The sequence below is a fragment of the Dipodomys merriami genome, unplaced genomic scaffold (genome assembly GCF_024711535.1).
Source record: "Dipodomys merriami isolate MVZ:Mamm:240054 unplaced genomic scaffold, mDipMer1.0.p SCAF_25, whole genome shotgun sequence".
Classification (NCBI taxonomy): Eukaryota; Metazoa; Chordata; class Mammalia; order Rodentia; family Heteromyidae; genus Dipodomys; species Dipodomys merriami.
This window is the reverse complement of record NW_027203937.1, coordinates 15,236,588-15,261,347: the sequence shown is the minus strand read 5'-3', so window position 1 is coordinate 15,261,347 and position 24,760 is coordinate 15,236,588. Positions and strand designations below refer to the sequence as shown.

The 24,760-nt window shown below is 36.9% G+C and overlaps 1 protein-coding gene across 2 annotated transcripts in view; it reads left to right on the top strand.

Annotated features, from left to right (window-relative positions):
* Uvrag (UV radiation resistance associated) overlaps positions 1–24,760 on the top strand; it is a 316,630-nt gene that overhangs the window by 147,667 nt on the left and 144,203 nt on the right. For both annotated transcript variants that reach the window (XM_070034983.1, XM_070034982.1), the window contains 2 exons: positions 7,591–7,696; positions 17,986–18,112. In XM_070034983.1, the coding sequence (XP_069891084.1) occupies positions 7,591–7,696; positions 17,986–18,112 (233 nt within the window). The remainder of the gene's footprint in view (positions 1–7,590; positions 7,697–17,985; positions 18,113–24,760) is intronic.

Genomic DNA, 24,760 nt, shown 5'->3' with positions numbered 1-24,760 from the left:
GAGACATTCTGTGTTTTGTTGTTTTTCTTTCTTTTTTTTTTTTTTTTTGGGTCCAGTCGTGGGGCCTGAACTCTGGGCCTGGGCGCTGTCCCTCAGCTCTTCAGCTCAAAGCTAGCGCTCTACCACTTGAGCCACAGCGCCACTTCCGGCTTTTCTCTTTTTGCTTATGTGGTGCTGAGGAATCAAACCCAGGGCCTCAGGCATGCAAGGCACGCGCTCTACCACTGAGCCATCTTCCCAGCCCCTGTTGTTTTTCTTAAAACTGTCCTAACATCACTCTGAGCTGTTTCTCTGTTTCTCCATGTTCTGGTTTAGAATCTTTTTATTTTTTTGCAGGTTTTTCTTTTTCTAATCCTTTTAATACTGACACTCCCTGGATTCTGTTCTAGGCTCTGTTCTCTCTCATTCTCACAGTCTTGCAGGGTGAGCTCATTCACTCCCATGTGTTAATAGTGTTATGAAATATTGTAATGTCCCACGACCTTGTCAGAATCTGTGTGCTAGCAATTGCCCCATGTTTATCTCTGCCTCCAGATCTCCTGATCTGCTTCAACTCATAGGCAACACCACTCTGGGATGGTGCATCAAACTTCTTAGACTGCTCCTCTTAGGCTCACCTTAATAAAGAATGTCACCATTTTCCTCACTTTCCAACTATATTTTTCTTCTGTTGTCTTTTTGCACTATAACTTGTATACAATAAAATGGAGAATTAATTTTTACAGATTGACAGATTTTGATGAATATATACCTATGTTATTATTCAATGTATAGTATTCTCATTATCTGGAATGTTCTTTCATATTCTCCTTTGCCAGTCAGCATGACACCCTCAACACCCATCCCTAGCTGAGTCAAACACTTCTTATTGCCTTATTCTTTATTAACTTTTCTTCTTGAATTTGTAAGTGGAACCATATGTGCATTCTCTCTCTCTCTCTCTCTCTCTCTTTCTCTCCTTCCTCCCTCCCTTCCTCCCCCCCTCTCTTTCCCTCTCTCTCTTTTCTTTGTTGGCTTGAACTCAGGGCCTGGGTGCTGTCACTCTTTTGCTTAAGGCTAGTGCTCTACCACTTTGAGACACAGCTCTACCTCTGGTTTTTGAATGGCTAATTGAAGATTAGTGTCTCACAGGGACTTTTCTGCCTGGGCTGGCTTTGAACTGCAATCCTCAGATCTCAGCCCCCTGAGTAGCTAGGATTACAGATGTGAGCCACTGGTTCCTGGCCCATACATGTACTCTTGGTGTCTGGCTCTCTTGCCAACAGACCACTTTTCTTTCTTTCTTTTTTTTTTTAGATTTTTTAAATTATGATTAAGTGATTATGATTAAGTAATTACATAAATTTCACAACTTTCATAGTCTTGTGAGATAGTGATACTTAGTTAAAGTCACAAACACATTCTAACCTTCATGGGGCAAATTGTCTTTATCGTGGTCTATAAAGTCTATGAATTCTATGAGTTTTGACAATACAGCTATTTCTTCCACATCTGGTGATATGTACATTTCTTTGTTTTTGCTTAGTATTGCCTGTTCCTTCTTTCCCTCCCTAACATCGCTGTCCTTTAGTTGCTTAGTTCATTTTGATCAGTGTCCAGTGCAGCTGATGGGTCCTGCTGTTGTATGTTTTCCCCTGTTTCCCTCTATTTCTGTAAACAGACAGCTTTTCAAATTGTTGAGTGGAGCCATAGTTTCTTCTTTTTAAATATGGAGTGGTAGCTCCTTCTCTGGGTTCTTTCCCCTTTGGGGCTATAAAGAATAATAAGATCACTTTTGGTCTAGATATGGTCTAAGCCTCCCCCAAAGGTTCATGTATTGGAACTTGGCCCCCAGGGAAGTGATGCTGAGAAGTGGTGGAACCTTTAGCAGTGGGGCTAGTGGAAATCCTAGGGTCATTGAGCCCTTGGGAGGATTAATATAACTCTTGATCCTCTTGATCCATTGGTTGTTCTCTTAAGGAGATAAAAGAGCAAGCTCCCCACATCCCATATGGTTTGAGATGTGATTACTTGCTCCCCCATATGCTTCTGCCATGATGTTATGTTACCTACTGCCCTCACTAGATGTGGAATCAGTGAGATTCCTTTCATCTTGAACTTGGAACCACCAGAGCTGTGAGCTAAATGAACCTCTTTTCTCCATCTGTTAACTGTCTCAGGTAGTTAGTTATCCAATACCTTATACAAGTGTTTTGTGGTCATGTACCTTCATTTCTTTTATATCTATGAGTGGACCTAACAGCTTTTTACAAGAGGTATATATTTGGCTTATTAGACACTGTCACTTAGTTTTCTAAATTATAGTTTTATAGGAATATGTAAAAATTGGAGTTGCTCTACTTTTTGTCAACACTGTAGGCATTGTCAGTTTTGTAATTGCTATGTAAGCTTGCTTTGATATATATTGTCCTGATTTTTTTTTTGGGGGGGGTGATATTCAAGTTAACTCAGGGCCTCATGCTTGCTCAAAGGTAGGTGCTCTGCCACTTGAGCCACATTTAGCACTTTTTGCTTTTTTCCCATTTCTGTGACTATGGCCTTAATACCTATTCTTCCCATGTAGATAGGATTACAAACATGCACTATCATACCCAGCTTAGCTTTGATGATAGGATCTTACTGACTCTTCCCTAGTCTAGCCTGTCTTAAACTGGTGCAAAGTTGTTCATGATTTCCACTTAATTTCCTTTAAGTATCTCTAGTGATGTCTTCTCTTTCATGTCAGTGTTGCTGTTTTAGCTTTTTGTTACTAATGCAGTACCCAATACTTTATGAAGTGGAGAGGTTTGTTTAGCTCACACCTCCAGCACAGTGCAGGTTCTGACACAGGCCCATAGTGGGCAGATGGTGGAGTATGTGTGGGAAGAGGAATCACATTTTTTTCTTTCTAAAATTGTTATTATAAAGGTGCTTTATGGAAGAATTATAGTTTCGCAAGTCAGGTAATGAGTGCATTAAGAATCACATCTTAAATCAGGAGCAGGGACAGCTTAAGTGGGACAGGCTTACTCCTTTTGTAACAGCTCTATCTCAAAAACCCAAGGGATTTCATGAGATTTACCATTTGAGAGCACACCTCTAGTCACTCCATGCCTTCCTACCAGGCCCCATGTTTTAAAGGTTCTATCATCTACTGGCACCAGCACCCTGAAGATCTTGCCTTTAATCGTGTAAACCATATTCAAATGATAGCAGTTACCAATTTATTTCACGCATCAGTCTTTATCTCTCTTCTCTCTCACTTTTCACATTTTCATCTCTCCTCTCTCTTACTTTTCACGTTTATACCATGTTTTCTGTCACCATTTTAATTTCAGACAGTGCCTTTTGTTGCTCTATTGTTGGAATAATTTCATGCCAGCCTTGTTGGTAGTCCTTTTTTTCTGTGTCCCATTCACCTTATTATAAGAAAAGTTTTCTTTTTATTATAATTATTATTGTGTGTTAGTTATATAAATCAGTGCATTCCAGCATTTGTATCTGCACTCCCATCTTCCCTCTCTTACCCTCTAATCACTCCCTATCCCTCTTCTCAGTCCCCAATAGTTCCTCTGGTAGCTTTCTTTTTTTTTTTTTTTTAAGTTTTAATTTTATTTTATTTGTGAATATACTGTACAGAGGGGTTACAATTCATGGGCAAGATAATGCATACATTTCTTACCAAGCATTGCAGCATCCTCCTTTGTTTACCCTTCACCTCCCTTCCCAACCTCCCCCCCCACCCAATCCTCCCCCCCACCCCGCTCCCCCCCACCGACATTGTAAAGCTCCTTTTTGACATGACAATTTGTACTTCTCATTGTTGCAACAGGTCCACCTGAATCCTTAAATGACTTGTTTTTCCCCATCTCCTCCATAAGTTATACTGACATCAAATATATTGAAAGCGGGGGTTATACTGTGGGGGAGGGACATACAAAGCAACAAAGAAATAAACTTATAAATGCATTAGAAACACATGCATGAAAGAAAAAAAAACATTAAAATACCTATCTAAGGATTCATTTTCCTAACATCAAATTATCTGACTTTTTCCGCTTGACCTCTGGTAGCTTTCTAAAATATAAACGTGTAGTTAAAAAATTTTCAGTTTAAATCTGTGTCTCTGTGTATCTTCCTGTCTCTCTCTCCCCACCTCTATCTCTTCCCCTTTCTCCCTTTTTGCCTCCCTCCCTTCTAACTTCCCTCCCTTTCCCCTCTTTAAGCATCCAGGGCCTTATACATGCTAGGCAAGCATTCTACCACTTAAATTCTGTCCTCAGCCCTCCAGTTTATCACTTTATTGGTTTCTTAATGCCTTCAGAATAAAATCCTGAGCTCCTTCATATGGTGTACAAATCCCTTAATGATAAGTTATCCATTTGTTCTCAGTAGACTTCTATTCTTCCTGCATTTACTTCTCCATTTTGCAAGCCATAGGGAACTATACTGACTTTCTAGAAGTGTTCTGATTTGTGATTGTACATCTTTAAATTTGCCTGTAGGATTCAGTTGTTATAGGATTAACATTAAGATGGAAAATTTTCATATAATTTCTTCACTGAGATTATATCTCATTGACATGGTCTCAATCTTTTATAAACATTTATTTGATGTAATACCTTTGACCTTATTTGTACTTATGTTCACAATAATAGCCCTTTTAAAGCCATTTTCTATTTATTACTATCTCAGAGTCTATTAGATAGCAACTTGATTTCTCCTCTTAGCACTGGTGACAAGTTTTCTTTCAGTGGGGAGTGTAAGTACTGGTGTTGAACAGTCACCAGAGGACTAGATGGTATATAGTGCTTTCTGTATACAGAAAGAGCTCCTTATAGTTCTCATCACAGTTTGTGAAATAAAGAAACATTACTCTGAAACTAACCAGGCAGTTTGGAAGTAGAGCAGTTGTTTCTTTTCTTGTCAGTCCTTCACTTCTTCACTCCCAGGAGAATTGGGATGGCCCACATTATTTGAAACACCTAGCACTTCAAACTTTTATTCTCTGGTTGGATTTGTAAGGGGGACATTATTAGCTCTGTCTTGATGTAGCAGGGGCTCTGAAAGTCTATTTGGATAACACTGAAGATTGGAGGAAATGTGACTCTGTCTGTATGTTTTAAGCCCCTAAGGTAAGATCAGAAAGCGTCTGGGGCAGTGAGAGCCAAATAGTTGAAGTCATACATTAATTATGGTCATGAATCATTTTTATTTTTAAAGTCTTCACCATTTGACAAGGTTGTTTGCATAGTACCAGTGAAGTTTTTTGCAGTGCTTTCTCCCTTTTAAAGTAACAGAACTTTTTTGTTGTTGTTGTTGATTTCCTCTCTAAGTCTATAATACCTATCAGGTTTAGTAAAAATTGATCATTCAGGCAGGGTCCTGAATGTATGGTCTTTACCTTATGATTTTTTTTTTTTTGTCCGGTCATGGGGCCTGAACTCTGGGCCTGGGTGCTGTCCCTAAGCTCTTCAACTCAAGGCTAGCGCTCTGCCACAGCGCCACTTCTAGCTTTTTTTCCCCTGCTTATGTGGTGCCAAGAAATTGAACCCAGGGCCTCATGCAAGGCAAGCGCTCTACCACTGAGCCACCTTTCCAGCCCTTATGATTTTTTTGACATAATATTTTGAAAGTAGAAATGTAGGCATCATATTGACCTTTAAATTAATATATGAATCAAAATATCTAACTCTGGGACCATGATTTTTATATATGAACCATTAGACAGTCAGTAAATCTATTTTCAGTGCTTCTTTTGTGCAGCATTATATGATACATTCAGGATACATATGAGAAAATGAGTCCCCCTCTCTCCCACAGAGACCTACTAAAGTGATAGACAAGGAAGTAGCTGCTGTAAGATGTGGTTCTTGAACACGACTTGTCATGATGTCCTGTACATGATGTAGCATGTGAGGAGAGTGAGTGGGTCAAGCTTACTGCTATATCAGGGAAGGCCTTTGAAGAAGAGCTTATGCTTGAGTTGTCTCTTAAGGGTTTAAAACTTTACATACCTGCTAATGGGCAGGGAGAACTTGGAGGCAGATGCCGTAATACTCATACAAAAGCATAGAGACAAGATAGGGCATGATATGTTTGTAGAATTGCCAGCAGATAATACTGATGAAATTGAAGGTATAAGATAAGGAATATCAGGAAATGAGATGGGCCTGAGATAGAGGCAGAGACCATATCACAAAAGGTCCTTCCCTTGTTTGAATATTTGTTTAGTGGTACTCTTGTAAGAGAGTGGTACTGTGGCTAGAAATTAAACAAGTATAGACACCTAGAGCAAGAAGTAGTATAACTTCCTCTATTAGATTCCCTAGATGTTCCGAGGAAGTTGTTGAATTTTGGATTTCATGAGCAAAGTAACTGTAATGACAACTTATTTATCCCTTTTTAGATTACCCAAGAAATACTCAAAAACTATCTGGCTATTTACAAATGTGCAGAATGTATCATGAGTAATTTTTGTGTGTTGTGCCATAATAATGCTTCCAGTGGTACTAATGCCATTAATTCCTTAATTAAATGAGTGTGTGTGTATATGCACATGTGTAATCTTAACACTCTAGTTAAGATTTGTAGCCAGTTTTTTTTGTTTTTATTTTTTGTTTTAAGCTGGATGCTGGTGGTATACACCAGTAATCCTAGCTGCTCAGGAGGCTGAGAGCTGAGGATTACAGCCTGGGCAGAAAAGTCCCAGTGAGATTCTTATCTCCAATAAACTGCTCAAAAAAGCCAGAACTGGTGCTGTGGCTCAAGGGTTAGAGCATTAGTCTTGAACACAAAGAGGCTCAGGGGCAGTACCCAGGCCCAGAGTTCAAGCAGGACCAGCAAAATAAATAAATAAATAAATAAATAGATAGATAGATAGATAGATAAATAAATAAATAAATGTTTAAAAAAATTATAAAGGTGATGTACAACGGGGATACAGTCAGTAGCCAATTTTCTTAAGCTAAAAAATTACATAGGGTAGGTCATAGTATAAACTCTGTGAGATTTGGCATAGCCTTTTCTCTGGTCAAGATATCTGATGTTTCATCAACTCAGATAGCTATTTGTTCTCCTTATTCCTGTTAGTCCTCAGTCCACAAAAACAGCTAGCTACTCTTCATTTGTCACCGTAGGTTGGTTTTACTTGATCTTGAACTTTATATAATAAACATATAGTTTTGTGCTTTTTTGCTTCTAGTTTTCTTTACTGAACAGGAAATTTTTGAGATTTATCTATATTCTTGGGTATATTTAGCCTTGAACTGTATGAGTATGTCTCAATTTTTAAAAAATTTTCTATGACTGGTCTTTTACAAATCCTCTTGGTTCACCTGATTATTTTATAAGGGCTTTCTCAAACTCTTATGAGTCCTTCAGCGTAGCAATCTAACTCTCATTATATCAGAGGCAAGCAGAGAGGGGTTTCAGAGCTAATATTACTGTTTTAGGATTTAATTGCTGTACCTGTTTCATTATAAATATGAATTGAAAAACAATCATTGTGGGTTCAGTATTTGTTTACCCTGGAAAGTAACATTCATGTCTATGGTTCTGTTAGAAGTTATAATGAACTCACTTAAATTTTTCTACAACTTATATTTCTAGGCTTCATAGAGCCCAGTGTGCAATTAAACAGACTCAGGTAACTGTTCAGAAAATTGGAAAGGAAATTGAAGAAAAACTAAGACTCACATCTACAAGCAATGAACTGGTAGGTTTTAAAGTGTTTACCTGTTTAAATACCATGATTTCTTAAGAGAGTTATCAAATTGTTCTTTAATTAATTCCTTCCCAAAAATCTTTAGATAGTTATACTATTTTTTTAATAATGAGATGTCTGTTGGCATATTTTCAATATTGGAAATAAAATGTAGCCTACAAGGTGCCTTATTCTGTAAGATGAGATTTTAGATTATATGTAATTACTTAGAAGATGATTAACAGAATGTCTTATTAATGTCTTATAAATGTGAACTCTAAACCTGAACTGTACAGAGAATGAAAACTAGCTTTCAGGAGAAAGAAAATAAACTATAGGAACTAATCAACTTTTTAAAGATGCATTTAAAATTTATGTATGTTGAAGCATAATAGGTTGTCTGGCCAGAATTGCTTTGGCAGTTGTGTTCTTTTAGTGAAACATCTCCAAAGAAGCAGAAAATCCAACCCAAGTAACAGACTTCAGAGACTAGGATAATCTTGGGTTGCTTTGTATATATCTGAGGAGGGGATGGGGGAAATGACAGTTTTGAAATGAAGGTTTTGTCTTTATAAGTAGTTTTTAATAAATAAGCTTTTTAAAAAGATGGAGCCACATGTCTTTGAGTAGCTTGCAATGAAATTTGTGCTTTGGTTATGCTCCTTTTAAATGGCATCTTCCAATGAAGTTATACTTGAATCAAGTTTGTGCTGCAGAAGTATGTCACAGGTGGGCAGTGTCCTCTAGATGTCCCTTGTGCTAGCACCTTTGCAAAGGACCTGCGGATCCTCAAACAAAAGCTACTCTGCAGGCTGAAGATTTGCCCAAGATAATAATGGGATACAAGAACTATAGAAAAGCAGCAATGCCAGTCATCTACACAGGCTTCTCTCTCTCATGGAATTAGAAATTAATCTGTTAGCTTAAGCTGTATGAAATTGTTGACTTTGACCTGTAAAGGCAGTGTCTCATTGTTCAACCTCATGTGTACAATAGTGAATGCTGTACCTGGAACATACCAGGTATACATAAGTGGTAAGCTGCAACCGCAGTGCTAGTAATTTTTTTATTCATATCCCTTGTCTATAGAAAACCTCCCATTGCAGAGACATTGTTTAACCACCTTTGTTGTAACTTAGGACCAATAAAGGACCAAATTCCAGGCCATAAATATATTGGAAGGGAGGAAAACAACTAATTTTAATCCCTTTCTGTAATGCACATAAATGCTGCATTTTTAAAACCTTTGTCTGGGGAGAAATTGCTAGGTTTTATTTTTCTTATTTTCCTCTCCCAAGGCAAGACTGGGAAATTACTTGCTTCATTAAATGACAGCATATGCTTTGTCTCAGGATGGAAAAATGTATGTTTAATCCTGTTTTTCTAAAATGTAAGTGGTGACACACACAGTGTGGTGCTAGAATGTACGAGTTTTAAAAAGGTCACTGTGTATTTTTATGGCTGCCTCGTCAGAGTAGAAGGAAGTCATTGGAATTTTGAACTGAAAGTGAACTTAGAAATCATCTAGTTTCCTAAGACCCCGCTGAAAAGCACACCCGTAGATATTTTGTCCCTATTTCTGCTTCATTTTTCTCCACAGTATTTGTTATCATCAAACATGACACATATTTAATATATTTTTCTCTCTAAACTCTTTTAGGAGATCTCTTAATATCTCTCCTCCTTCTTCTCTCCCCCCCTCCCCCCACCCTCCCCTGAACTAGAAATGCAAACTTACATTAACACTAAAAAATAAACGTATTTCACTAGAAGGGAGGCATAATATTAGAAGAAAAAAGAAAGTATACTAGAAGAAAAAACATACCATTATGCCAGGAAAGGCTTCTGACAAAAGTCTAACACATAGAAGTAAAAACTTAAGATGATGGCAGCAGAAATTTCAGAGAAACATAGTTAAATGCCAAAGAAAATGTTGGGCATTGATGTAATGTGAGAAGATGCCAAATCTTTGCAAGTCATCAAGTCTAAGCCCAATTTCTCATAACAATTAATTGGTTAGAACTAATTAAGAATTGGTCTTAGAAGGCAATCTGACTTATTTCAACATCAAATATACCTTCTCACTATATTTTTAATTAGGCTTAATGTAAACTGAGTTCTTATATATTGGAATTTCTTGGAGTATGTTGGCCTTAGACCAACTTGGATTGGGAATGAAAAAAGATAACAGTAAATATTTCTAGTATCACAGGTAAATCTTAAAGTGATTAACATGTAGATGGCATTATATCCTGAAAGTAAACAAGTATAGCAAGAATCTCTATTTGTCAAATGATTATGGGAAAATTGCTTTCCTCCTTCAACTCTTATTCTGATTCATTCTGAAACTCAACAAATATTTATTGAGTATCAAATATGTGTCAAACACTTGTTTAGACCCTGGGGATTCTCCAATGTGGAGGGAGGAAGAGAGACATGGAGAGGGAGAAAAAAAGGGAGCATGAAGGGAGCAAGAGGATGATATCAAGAGATCCCCTAAGACAGTGTAGTAGAGAGAAAAATATATCAACCACATGTCATATTTGATGATAACAAATACTATAGGGAAAAAGAAAGCAGAAATAGGGACAAAATATACTGGAGGTGTCATTTTCATTGGGGGTCTTCAGTTCACTTTCATTTCAAAAGAGAATCGGTTAATTCATGATAAATTATTCTTTTTCTGCATACTAGATCAGTTCATTAAAAATTGAAATAACTTTTTTTATGCTGATTGTGGGACTTAAATGCAGGCCATGAGCACTGTTCCTGACCTTTTTGTTCCAGGTTAGTGTTCTAACACTTGAGCCACAGCTCACTTCAGTGTTTTTGGTAGTTAACTGGAGAGCAGAGTCTCGTGGACTTTCCTGCCAAGGCTGGCTTAGAATTGCAATCCTTAAATCTCAACTTCCTGAGTAGTAAAGATTATAGGCATGAGCTACCAGCACTTTGATCTGATTTTGTTGTCAATGTAATGGCCGCATAATTTACTATTGGAATGTTTCTTGCTTTTCTATTTTCTGTAGAAATACATGCAGAATTGGAACTTTTTTCGGTAAATATTTGGTAGAAATTTATCATAGGAAGTATCTAGGCTTGGAGTTTCTGTGGGAAGGTTTTTGAACTAGAAATTAAGTTTCTTTAATAATTATGCTCTTATTCAAGTTGTCTTTGGTAGCCTGTGTCTTTCAATATTGTATCCATTTCATTTAAGGTGCAGATGTTTGCTTTTAGCCATTCGAATGGTTACTGTCTTTTCTATGATGAGCACTTTTCATATCCTATTAGCCACTTGTGTATTTTCTGAGGAGTGTCAGCTCTGATATTTTTCCCATTAAAGCAAATATTTTAGATTTACAGGAACTTGTAATATAACTCAGAAAGTTTCTTTGTATCTTTATCCAGTCTTTCCTAAAGTAAAAATCTTAAATACTCATGGTGCATTTGATGAGATACAGAGTCAAAATTAAGTTTAACATTGACATGTTATTATTAACTATTGACTGCAGATTTTGCCACTAATGCCCTTTCTAAAATAATTAAACTTGTTTTTTTTTTAAAGTAATCTTATTTTGGGGGGGAAATCAAAGGTATTGGAGATTGAAGTCAGAACTTTACACTTGCTAGGTGAGTACCACTTGAGTCATGCCTGTAGCCAAATAATTAGACTTTTTATTTTAGAACACCTTTGTGAATATAGGTATCTATATGCATATCATAAAGATAGTATAGGTATTTAACCTTGAAATATTCCATACCCAATTTCTTTTATTATTATCTTATTTTAATGTTACATTTGTCAAAATGAACAAAACCATATTGATAAATTGTCATTCATCAAAGTCTGTATCTCATTATAATTTCCTTAGCCTTTATCTTATGTCCCTCTTTTATCTCAGAATCCCATCAGGAAACCTGTAGATTCTTGGGGGCTGTCTATGTAAACAATCATATCTAGAAGTTTGGACAGTTTTATGCCCTTATTTAATTTTTCTGCCTATTTCAATAACTAGAATATCAGTGAAAGCCAAGTGATAAAAATGGAATCATAGCTGGGTATAATGACTCACACTTGTACTCCCAAGTACTTGAGAGGAAGAGATCTGGAGGATTATTGTTCAAGGCCAGTCAGGTGAAAAGGTAGTGAGACTCCCATGTGAACACATAAGCCAGGTATGGGGGTATGTGTCTGTGAATATAGCTATATGTGAAATGCTTTTTAATGATTTTAGCAAATTCTCTCTTATTTTCAGAGCATTTTTGTTTGTTTGTTTGTTTGTGCTGGTCCTGGGGGCGCTTAAATTCAGGGTCTGGACACTGTCCTTGAGCTTTTGACTCAAGGCAGGGAGTTGGTGGTTAATTAGAGTTTCACAGCTTTCCTACCCTGGCTGGCTTCAAACCTCCATCTCAGATCTCAGCCTCCTGAGTAGCTAAGAATATAGGCCGGAGCCACTGGGCACCCAGCTTGAGAGGTTTTTGTTTTTTTTTTCTTTAATAATGATTGACTGTTGAACTTCTGTCAAATTTTTTTGCATATATTGAAACAATCATAATGTTATTTTATTCATTTAATAAAATAAGCTACATTAGCTTTGTTTCAAATATTTTTAATGTTACTGTATATGATGTTAAATATTATGTGATATTAAATATTAATATTCCATATAAATATCTGGAATAAACCTGAATTGATTAGAATATATAGTCTCTTGGATTCAGGCCTTGGCTCAAATGATAAAGTGCTTGCCTAGCAAGTACAAAGCTCTAAGTTCAGTCATCCTTAGCTAGAGAGTGGGTCATGTTGTTCTGACTCTTTCTACATTTAGTAAAATTGTATAGTCTCCTAAACATTGTGAATGTCATTATTAAAATCTCTAGACTTCAGTGCTTTGCTCTAAACAAGTTTTCATTTTAGCGGGTAATATACTTGGCTAGGTGCAAACTGTATGCTACCAGTGGACTTGGGATCAGCCTAGGCTATACAGTGAGACCCTGTCTCAAAGTTAATAAAGAAACAAAGCAAACAACAATCCAAAACCCTGGAAAACCCTCAAGAAGTAGCTTTTTGTATTTTATCAGTCTTTAGTCTTATTAGAAGACCAGTTGGTCAGGAATTTAGCCTCTTTAAGTGTAGAACTCTTACACACACCCATACCCCTCTCCCCCCCCCCCCACCCCTGTATGTCCTACTAGCTATACTTCAGTTATAAATCTAATGTTACCACTAGGTAACATTACTGTAGTGGACTTTGGCTCAGATTCCATTCTCAACAGTTAATTAGACATAGGTGTAAGAGATCCTACAAATAATGTTTAAGAGCAATTTGTTGGCTTTTAGGACATCTTCCATATTTCTGAAACTTTTCAGATTGTTGGTTATTTCAAATATCTCTGAGTGTGGAGGACTATTATATATGAGGATAAAAAGTGCACTAAACCACCAATTCTTTCAATTTTTTGGTTTATAAAGAGAGCCCTTTTATACTCTTCAAAGTTGGGATTATCTCAAAGTGCTTTATGTTTACTGTTGAAACTTATACTAGAAATTAAATCTGAGAAATTTTAAAAAATATTAATATCCCAATTCATTTTAAAATCCACTAATAAATCTATTGTGTTAATAGAATGTCTTTTATGAAAAATAGCTTTTTGTTGAAATTGAGTTTAAAAATTTTTTAAGTTTTAAAAATTGCTTTAAATTTTTTTCTATTATGCTAATTTCTAGCTTAATTAAAAAACACCAGGATTCACACATCCATAACTTTGTTGTAATATCAAAATCTTCTAGACGTCACCAGATATTTATGAGCAAGTCAAAAGAATTATTACGAATATATTTGGGATCTTCATAATTTTTGAGACCATGCTTGAAGAATTTTGGCTTAAGGTTCTTTAACTCCAGTGTAAATCTATGAGAAAATTGTTTTCCATTAATGTTACAGATTAATCTGTCATTCTCAAGTGAATGTTTAGCATTACCCATGATTTTTTGGTAAAGATCCATAAATAGAAATGTGTGTGCTTGCAAATAGAGGAATGTATGTGATTTTCTGATAGTGTGTTATGAAATGCTAAAATCCAATTAAAATGAGATACAAGACATCAATACGTGACATTAACTATACTTGGAATAAACTGATAAACAGAACACAGAAACTCATTAGAAGCTACTTAGAGAACATGAAGATCTTTGAGCGACATGTCTTTGAAGCATTGAGAAGGAAGCAGAACCAGATCCCACATAGGCAGGATTTGTTTACTCATCAGAAATGAAAGCCAGCAATCCTGGCTTTGAATGACTTGATATATTTCTGTAAATGGGCCAGTTTCCGCACATGGACCATAACACAAACACATTGTACTCACGCCTTCCTGTATTAGCTTAGTATTTGGATTAACTTGTAACTGTAGTTCTTTGAATCTAGAAAACATTTTGAATTTGAGTATGTGGCCTGGAACAGAACAGGTTAACCTCTCCTCCCTACTCCCAACCAGACATAATCTGTGTTTTCTAAAGAATTGCTTTTCTTTTTCTTTATTTTCTTTCTCTGTTCAGGTAGCAAGTCCATTCACGTATTTTTGTGGGAAAATTTGAGTTAAATTGAATATTTAGCTCTTTATGGAAAAAGATTACTTCCCTGTCTGTTTTTTTTCTTTCAGTAATACAAGACCCTAAACTTCTGATCATACTTGTAAATTGCTAAAGAAAACCCAAATGGGTCTTGACTCTTTTTTCTTAGTTGATAAGCAACCTCACTTTTCCCCTAACCTCTGCCCCTGCTCAGTTTTTAAAATTATAAAATACATTGTAATACAGGTGGCTCACACCTGTAATCCTAGTTATTTAGGAGGATGAGGTCTGAGAATCACAGTTCAAAGCCAGCCCAGGCAGGAAAGTCCGTGAGACTCTTATTTATCTCCAATTAGCCACCAAAAAATTATAAGTGGCGCTGTGACTCAAAGTGGTAGAGTGCTAGTCTTGAGTGAAAAGCTCAGGGACAGTGCTGAAGCCCTGAGTTCAAGCCCCATGACCAGGGGAGAAAATGTTTTAATATAAAATTCTGATCTCAGTCATGTTTAAATGTGTAGTTTAGTTGTATTAAACATACTCATAATATTTTAGAACTATTGCTACAATCCATCTTCAAAGCTCTTTTATCATAATATGAAAAGTCTGTATTTATTAAACACTAACTCCTGCTTCTCTCATATCTTGACCCTTGGCAGTTACCATTCTTCTTTCTGTCTTGATTCTGACTACTTTAAGTATCACATTTACGTGGTTTCATACACAGTATGTCTTTTATGCCTGGCTTATTTCACTTAGCATAATGTGCTGAAGGCTTATCCATGTTATTGCAGATTACAAATTCCTTTTTAAGTCTGAATAATATTTTGTTGTTTGTATGCATTTCCACTCATATGGTAATGGATACGAGTTTATTGCCTTTATATTTTTGAACCTCACTGGCTTTTGGTCAGTATTTACATTGTTTAGAAAAATAATTTAGAGATATTCATTGTAAAGACATATTTCATAGACTTTTCAAGGCTAATATAATTATTAGAAATGAGGGTTTTTTGCTTGTTTTCTTGGCTTATGTATCTTTAATAGATTATTACAACATCTGTTTAGAATCAGTATTTCAGGGATGAAGAAGAAAGCATTTGGATTGAGAAATGGTTGCTATAAAGTACTTTCAACTCAAGTGCCAAAATCTTGTTCCCTGCCATTACTTCAATGATGCACCTCACTTGGTCCCCAGGTTTCCTTACTGTCTATAAATCAAATCAAGTCCCAACTCTTTCCTTGTAAAGTTTTCCGCCAGCTTAATTCCAGGTTTTGGTAATTTATTTAGTGAGTAGATTTTTTTTCTATTACAATTTTAATTAGCTATTTTATACCTTTGGAAGGGCATAAGAATTTACCAGGTACAGCCAAATTACTATTTGGTCAAGATTTTATGTCATGGAAAACCATGAAAAGCATATTGTTTGACACCATTTGGAAAATGCCAGGCGAGAAGGGTGCATATATCTGCAGTGTGTTCTGTGTCTATTCCTAGGCAGACATGTATGTGTTCACTCTGAAGGCAAGAAATTGTGATGTTTACCAACACTACTGGGACCTTATTGGAACTACCAAGGAGGCATTGAAAGCTCTTAGCTAGCATTCTCTGGTATAGTCTATGACTTCTTAAAAACTGACTTCTTATGTATAAAATTTTGTTCTCAAGCTTTATCTCTGTTGGAGCATTTTTCAGTACTTAATTTCTTCTTTTTTTGGGGGGCGGTCATGGGGCTTGAACTCTGGGCTTGGATGCTGTCCCTGTGCTCTTCAGGTCAAGGCGAGCGCTCTACTGCTTGAGCCACAGCACCACTTCCGGTTTTCTAGTGGTTTTATTGGAGATAAGACTGATGGGCTTTCCTGCCTGGGCTGGTTTTGAACCGCGATCCTCAGATCTCAGCTTCCTGAGTAGCTAGGATTACAGGCATGAGCCACAGGGGCTCGAATGCTTGCGCATTCGAGGCAGGTACTGTGCCATTGAGCTACATCCCAAATGTTTAATTTCTTCTTATTGCAAAATGATATTTGACTATATGAATGTTTCACATTTTATTTATGCGTTCCTCAATTGGTGGACATTGGATTGTTTATACTTCTTAGTTATTAGGAATGATTTTGCTTGAATGTTTTTGTTCAAGTTTTGGTGTGGAGTTGTTTTCAGTGCCCTTGATACATACTTAAGAGTGGAATTTCTGGGTCCTTTGCTACTGTTATGCTTAATATTTTGATAATGGCTTTTTTCCTATTTTTTCATAATGACTTTTGTTTTATATATTGTGATATCTGGAAAGGGATTTTGGTTATTTCTAGTGTCCTTTCTCTTGTTAGAATTGTGCCCCCTGACAGCCAGGCTGAATAGGTGTTGTCTACAATCCTAGCTCCTGAGAGAAAAGGGGTAGATTGAAAGAACCACAGTTTGAGGCCAGCCTGAGAGGTAGAGGGATTAGTAGATCTCATCTCAATTAAGAAGCCAGGCTTGGTAGTATATGTATATAGTCCCGCAGTGTGGGAGACCATAGTTAGGAGTATCATGGTCTAAGGCCAGGCCAGGGCAAAATGTATCCCTGCCTGCAAAAAAGCTAAAGCAGCCAGCTTGGAGGATATACCTATAATCATGGCTATTTGGGAGTTAGAGGTCAAGAGGATGGAGGTTCAAGGCCAGACCAGGCAAAAGACTCCATGTTCACCAATAAAAGCAAATCTGTGCCTGTTGTCCTAGCTATGTGGGAAGCATAAGTAGAAAGATTGTACTCCAAGCCAGGCCCAGGCATAAAACTGAGACTATTTAAAAAATAAGTAGAAAGTCTGGGATCATGACTCAAGTAGTAGAGTAACTGCCCTACTATTTTGTAAAAATTCTCTGTAGAAACCCCACTCCTACAATGTGCCTATAAAGTTACAAATAAATGGTTAAAAAATAAATAGAATGCACTGTGACATTATGCAGGTCTTTATGCATTCACACAGGGTGAGACCAAAGGAGAATATTCTTAGGAGAGGATCACATAGGCATAAGACTTATGTGCATCTGATCATATAAGATAATTTGTATCAAAATGAGCTCCAGGAAATGGAAACAAGAGGGTTCCCCCCCCCCTTAGTTGCTTTTTTTGTTTTCTTTTCCTTTTTTTCTTGTTCATTTATTTGTCTTTGGGAGGGCAAAGGAGGAATACAGAAATGAAGGGACAAAGGGTGAACATATGTAACAATGGTACTAGACACTTTGTGGAAAATGAACTTAGGGGTAGGGAAAAACTGGGAGAGAGCGAGGGAAAGCGTGACATTATTTAAAAAGAAATGTACTCATTACCTTACTTAGGTAACTGTAACCCCTCTGTACATCACCTTTACAATAACACTTTGAAAAAAAACCCCAAAAAACAAAAAGTACTGCCACAGAGTAGAAATAAAAGTAAATGAATAAGGAAAAACGGGCTAGGGTGTGGGACTTAAATAGTTAGAGCCATTGGTAGGAGGATCATAGGTTAGGAGGATCTTCAGACTTGCCTTCCTGACCTAGCAAACATGAGGTCCTGAGTTCATGCTCCAGTTACAAATAAAAGTAGTCTATTCTTTGCTTAGTTCTATGTTCTTTCCATATATATGCTACTGAGATTTATATATTTGAGGAGTATGAAACCATTACTTATTTAAAACCTTGTAAATATTTAATTATTCATGGTCAGGACTTTTATATTTCTAAATTTCCTTATGATTGATTTTATTCCTTTAGAAAAAAGAAAGTGAATGCCTACAATTAAAAATTTTGGTGCTTCGAAATGAACTGGAAAGACAGAAGAAAGCCTTGGGACGTGAGGTAGCCTTTCTGCAGAAGCAGCAGGTTGCATTACAGGATGAAGGTGAGTGGGAGCTCCATGTAAGCAACCTAACCACACCATTCAGTAGTTTTCCTTTCTTCTTTTCTATAAGTTCAAATTGACATCTTTGTGTAAATATTTTGATAGAATTTCTTTAATTTGGGAAGTAAATTTTGAAATACTTTGACATTGAAACAAACTGCACAAATCTCTCTCGATATAAATGTATAGCCTGAATTTTTACCAAGTGCCAACAGCCACTTCGGCAGACTGTCCAACAAGACATGGCATTCCCTGGGTTCCAGAACATCCTGATTGCTCCAGGCTCCCTGTAGTCACACTGAACACTACCTGTACTTACCAGACAAAGACTGGTTTTGCCTAATTTTGAACTTTATAGCAATAGAATCACAAATATACATTTTATGTGCTGTCACGTTTGGTAGATTCATCCTTTCCTTCATATTAGTTGTGATTTATTTATTGCTCATTCCTCTACTATTATTCCATTATATACTTGTGTTTGTATTTATTTATTTACTCTTGCTGTTGATTTCAGTAATTTTAAGCTTGGCACTATTATAGTTGACACTTCTGTACCTGTTCTAGTGCACATTTTCTAATGAAGTTAATGATGTATTTCAGTTGGATAAAGATTAGAAGTAGAATTAGTTAGACAGATTGTACATATCTATTTTCAGCTTTAGTAGATTGTGTTCAAAAGTTTTTCAAAATAGTTTTTGATTCTTTCTGTCTATTAGTGCTTGGGTCCTACATCCTTGTCAGCATTTGATACTCTTTTTTTTTTTTTTTTGTCCTATTTGGTGGGTTAAAGAATCTTTTTGCAGTTCTGATTTGTATTTTCCTGAAGACTAATAAAATTGACCATCATTTCATGTGTCTCTTTTGTGAAATATCAGTGTTACAGATTAAAAAAAAATTAATGTCGTGTATTTTTTCTGGGCAGTACTGGGTTTGAACTTGGCCTCTTGCCCTTGCTTATTGCAAGGTAGATACCGCTTAAACCACACCTTCATTTCTGATTTTTTGCTGGTAAATAGCTAATTAATACTAGCTAGTTAATAGACAGCTATCTCACAGACTTTTCTGCCTAGGCTGCTTCCAACTGCGTTCCTTCCAGACTCAGCTTTCTGATTAGCCACCAGTACCCAGGTTTCCTTTTTTTTTGGTTTAATAAAATAAGTAAATTATATATATATATATATGAGCCCATACACACACACACACACACACACACACACACACACACACACACACACACACACACACACACACACACACACACACACACACACGCACGCACGCACGCCTGTAATTGATGAAGTGGGTCAAGGTCATGTGAGTTATACAAGGGGAAGTTCATGCAGTGGAGGAAGAATGATGGAATGACCCCCCCCCCCCTCCGCGCCGCGCGCACGCTCGTGTGTGTGTGTGTGTGTGTGTGTGTGTGTGTGTGTGTGTGTGTGTGTGTGTATTTCCATTTTTCTGGCCTGCTGATTCATTCCTTAACAGTACCTTAAATGGACAGAAGTTTCATTTTATCATTCTTTTACATTGGAAGCTTGTGTCTAGTTTAAGAAATATTTGCCTATTTGAAAATCATAGATTGGGTCTGAGAATGTATAGAGTGCTTACCTAGCCTGCATGAAGCCCTGGGTTCAATTCCTCAATACGACATAAACAGAAAAAGCCAGAAGTGGCGCTGTGGTTTAAGTGGTGGGTTGCTAGCCTTGAGCAAATGAAGCTCAGGGACAGTGCCCAGGCCCTGAGTTCAAGCCCCAGGACTGGCAAATAAAAGGAAAAAGAAAATCATAAAGCTAGTCGTCTGTGTTTTCTGAGTTAGTACTCTAATTTACTTTCTAATGTTTATGTCTTTATTTCATTTTGGATTGGTTTTGGTATATAACATAAGAATCAAGATTCTGTTTTCACCTGGAGATGGTTGGTTGACACTGCACCATTATTGAGGATCATCCTTCCTCCACTGCATGAACTTCCCCTTGCATAATCACATGACTTTTGACCCACTTCATCTATTATGGGCCTTTGGTTATGTTCCATTCATCTAATTTCCAACCATTATCACACTGTTTCATTCTTTTTCACACTATAATAGGTTTTGATACCTGTTAACATTCTTGGATTTCCTTGCTTTCCTTCAAAACCATCTTGATTGTTTACTTGTATGTTTTCTTTTTTTTTTTTTTTTTTTTTGGGTCCGGTCGTGGGGCCTGAACTCTGGGCCTGGGCACTGTCCCTCAGCTCTTCAGCTCAAGGCTAGTGCTCTACCACTTGAGCCACAGCGCCACTTCCGGCTTTTTTCTTTTTGCTTATGTGGTGCTGAGGAATCGAACCCAGGGCCTTGAGCATGCAAGGCAAGCGCTCTACCACTGAGCCACCTTCCCAGCCCGTACTTGTATGTTTTCTTATGAAATTCTACACCAAAAAGAGAGACTTGCTAGGAGTTTGTTAAAACTGTATTGAAATATTTATCAATATTTTTGTGAATATTAAACTGTTTGCTGTCTTCTGTCTCAAGGAAGGAGTAACTAGATCTTTACAGACATTATTAAGGTGAATTCTTAGTGTATGGACCATTTTCATAATTCATTTATTTTTTTCTATTTCTGATGTTTTTCAATAATATAACTATGTTTAAATTTTATTTCTACTTGTTACTGATACATAGATAGATAGTTGATTTTTAAAGGGGAGTTAATTTTTATTATTATATATTATATTCGTTATTGTTATTATTTATTATATTATTTTTATAATTTGTATTCTTATTATTATATGTTCATGGAAAAATTCACCAAAAGCATTTCAGACAAACTAACAATTTTTTTTACATTTGAGTTATAGCTCTCCAGCTACAGACCTTGCTATGAGTATTTATTTATATTTTAGTATCATTGTAATCTAATAATAAAATTATATTCAGTCAAGCTCAATTATAACAAAATTATGAAAGTTGTAAAACAGATTATTTAGCTGTAATTTGCATATTATGTAGGTTTTCACTTTCAAATGTAAGAGTCTTTTAGTTTACAACGATGACAAGAATTCTAATTTCTACTAATTCTAAAAGCAAAATTATTTGTCATTGTACATTCTCTTTCTCCACAGTACTAACAGGCCACTAAATTGCTTTCTATCTCTATAGATTTCCTTATTCTGGGTATTTCATATAAGTGGAACCAACTTCTTTCATTTAGCATATACCAGTACTTAGTTTTTATGGCCAAATTAAATATTGAATATATCCTAATTTATTTATCCATTCTTAAGTTGGAGGAAATGTATATTCCTTTCACTGTTTTTGTTTTTTGGTTTTTTTTGGGTCCGGTCGTGGGGCCTGAACTCTGGGCCTGGGCGCTGTCCCTCAGCTCTTCAGCTCAAGGCTAACGTTCTACCACTTGAGCCACAGCGCCACTTCCAGCTTTTTTTTCTTTTTGCTTATGTGGTGCTCAGGAATTGAACCCAGGGCCTCATGCATGCAAGGCAAGCGCTCTACCACTGAGCCACCTTCCCAGCCCCATCCTTTCACTGTTGAGTCTCATGAATAGTGCTTCTGTGAACTGTCCTTCTACTTTGTATAATCAGGATGAGGATTAAGTGATACTAGAACATTTGGAATAAAATAGATGGGTTCTTCTCCTTCTACCTATTACCAGCCTAGATGGATGTGTGCTTCTATAGCACCTTGTGTTTCTTCCATCAGCACTGAGCACTGTCATCTTCTCTACACTGTGTCATCTCTGGGAGCAGGCACCAGCCCAAGTACAAAGTCAAATACCATATCCTATGAGGATGATGTAGTGCCTAGGAATTACTAAGTATTTGTTGAGTAGCTGGATCAGATTTGTGGTTCAATGTCATCATAAAGACTTCCCTAGTAGTTTTATTTGGGAAGACTTAGAGTATATCCTTAGAAATGGTGCTGGAAAAAAACACCTATTGTTTGGTGGTGATTTAACATGACATACCTGCCTCTGGTACAGCTTTTATACTGACATTTGTAAATGAGAGTTTGATGGAATTCATAAGACATGGTGAGTGAAGTTCCTTTTCACAAGGTCTCTTTTAGAATGACTATAAATAGACATATTTACATATGGATGTAAATGGATGCATGTATAAAAAAGGTCTCATCCTCTGAAAAGACCCCCCATTGTGGGTCTTGAACTCTGGGCCTGGGTACTGTCCCTGCTCTTCAGCTCAAGGTGAGCACTCTACCCTTGAGCCACAGTGCCACTTCTGGTTTTCTATTGTTTAACTGAACTCAAGGACTTTCCTGCCCATCCTAGCTTTGATCCACGATCCTCAGATCTCAGCCTCCTGAGTATCTACGATTGCAGGCGTGAGCCACTGGGGCCCAACAAAAAGACCTAACTTTTTTGGTGCTTTTTTATTTTAATTTTTTTAAAGTTTTATTGTAAAGATGCTGTAGAGAGGGGTTATAGTTGCATGAATAAGGTAATGAGTACATTTTTTATGGTGTTTTTGAAGTTGCACTATTTTTACACTATATTCTGAGTGTGTACATACTCACAGCTTTCCTTTTCCTTTTTTCTTTCTTCTTTCTTTTTTTTTTTTGTCAGTTGTGGGGCTTGAACTCAGCCTGGGTGATGTTTCTCCGCTCTTTAGCTCAAGACTAGTGCTCTACCACTTGAGCTAAGCATGCCATCAGTGAGCTACATGCTTGATTCATATATGTATATATGTATTTATGTATATATGTATATATGTACGTATGTATTTTGCCAGTCCTGGTGCTTCAACTCTGAGCTGTCCCTGGGTTTCTTTGTGCTCAAGACTATTGCCCTACCACTTGAGTCACAGCATCACTTTTAGCTTTTTCTGAGTAGTTTATTGGAGATAAGAATCTCACAGACTTTCCTGCTCTGGCTGGCTTTGAACCCAGATCCTCACATCTCACCCTCCTAAGTAGCTAGGATTACAGGCATGAGCCATGGGTGCCTGGTCTATATATATTTTTGAGATGAGAGTTGGTTTCCATTTCCCTGAACTATTACAATCATTAGAAGGCTCCATAGGGCCTACTGTTGACACTCTGTCCCTCTTGTGAGTAGAAGGAAGCACTGGGCACTGGCCAATAGACAACCACATTTATTACTCATCTTTTGGGGAAACCATGTTTTTCAAAGTGGTTGTACTTAATAACCAGAGACATACTTATTTTGTATTTAGATACTTGATTCATACCTCAAAAACACAGGATACATAGTCAGTAATATATGATTTTTTGCTACTGATTATAATAAAGGAATTACTTCATCTTGAAACACATCTGTTCAATAAGGATAGCTAGCTGGTCAAAAATAGTGTCAAATTCTTAGGAGGTATTTTATACTTACAAAAAATCCTTTGCAACAAGGTGATGTAGAAAGAAGCAAGATAGATAGTTTCCATCTCTGCTGCTGACCTGCTGAGTGTCCACATGATTCCAAAGGGACTTGTTGTTCCATGCCAGTGGGATTTTCACTCCTGTGCCTTAAAGGCAGTAATTCTCAGTTTGCCATCTAAGCAACTTCCAGCTGGCTGGTGAACTGATCTTTTCAGAATTAATGTTTACTAATGTATATATTTTCATTTCTGGAAGATATTAGTAGTTTAATTTAAAGTGGTTAATATAAAGCAGTTTTTCCTCATTACTGTCTCAAGCCACATAACCTTTTAACTAACTAATTTTATTGTTTTGTAGGGATTTACTTATGTCCTAACTCAACCCCCAAATCTTTTTGAGAAGCAATACTGTATAAAAATTAGTTTGCTGGGAGTTGGTTTCAGAAACAAGGATGTGAAACATTTTTCTTAAGGACATGTGTTCAGTATAATCTAGGACTTTTATGAACAGATGATGATAAAAATCTAGTATATGTTAGTGATCCTGGGAATTGGTATTAATTTTATTGAAGGAAAATCTTCTACTATCAGTAGGAATTGTGAGAAAAACCTTCTTTTCTATCAAAGTGGTTCGCTTAAGATTTCCTGCATTGTCCTGGTGGCTTGGCAACATTAGCAAGTAAGAAAAAGGAAAAAAAAAATACAGGAAAGAGGAAATGCTTTGGGATAAGGAAAGATTTTTTTTAAATGAAAGGTTTTTTTTTTTTTTTTTGTCTTAATTGCTTGTTCCAAGATGGAATTAAGACTTCAAAAGATGCCACAGAAGCCAGGCGCTGGTGGCTCACACCTGTAATCCTAGCTACTCAGGAGGCTGAGATCTGAGGATCGCGGTTCAAAGCCAGCCCGGGCAGGAGAGACTGTGAGACTCCTATCTCCAATAAACCACCAGAAAACCGGAAGTGGCGCTGTAGCTCAAGTGGTAGAGCGCTCGCCTTGAGCTGAAGAGCTGAGGGACAGTGCCCAGGCCCAGAGTTCAAGCCCAACGACCGACAAAAAAAAAAAATGCCACAGATTGTCAGATTGTTCAAGAAGTGAGCAAGGGTGTGGTATGTTCTGGAAATTGCTTCTGTTCTGTTAATCTTGATTCAAAGTCTTTTAATGGTCACTTTTTTTTTTTTTCTTTGCCAGTCCTGGGCCTTGAAGTCAGGGGCCTGGGTACTGTCCCTGAGCTTCTTTTGTTCAAGGCCAGCACTCTATCATTTGAGCCTTGAGCCATAGCACTGCTTCCAGCTTTTTCTG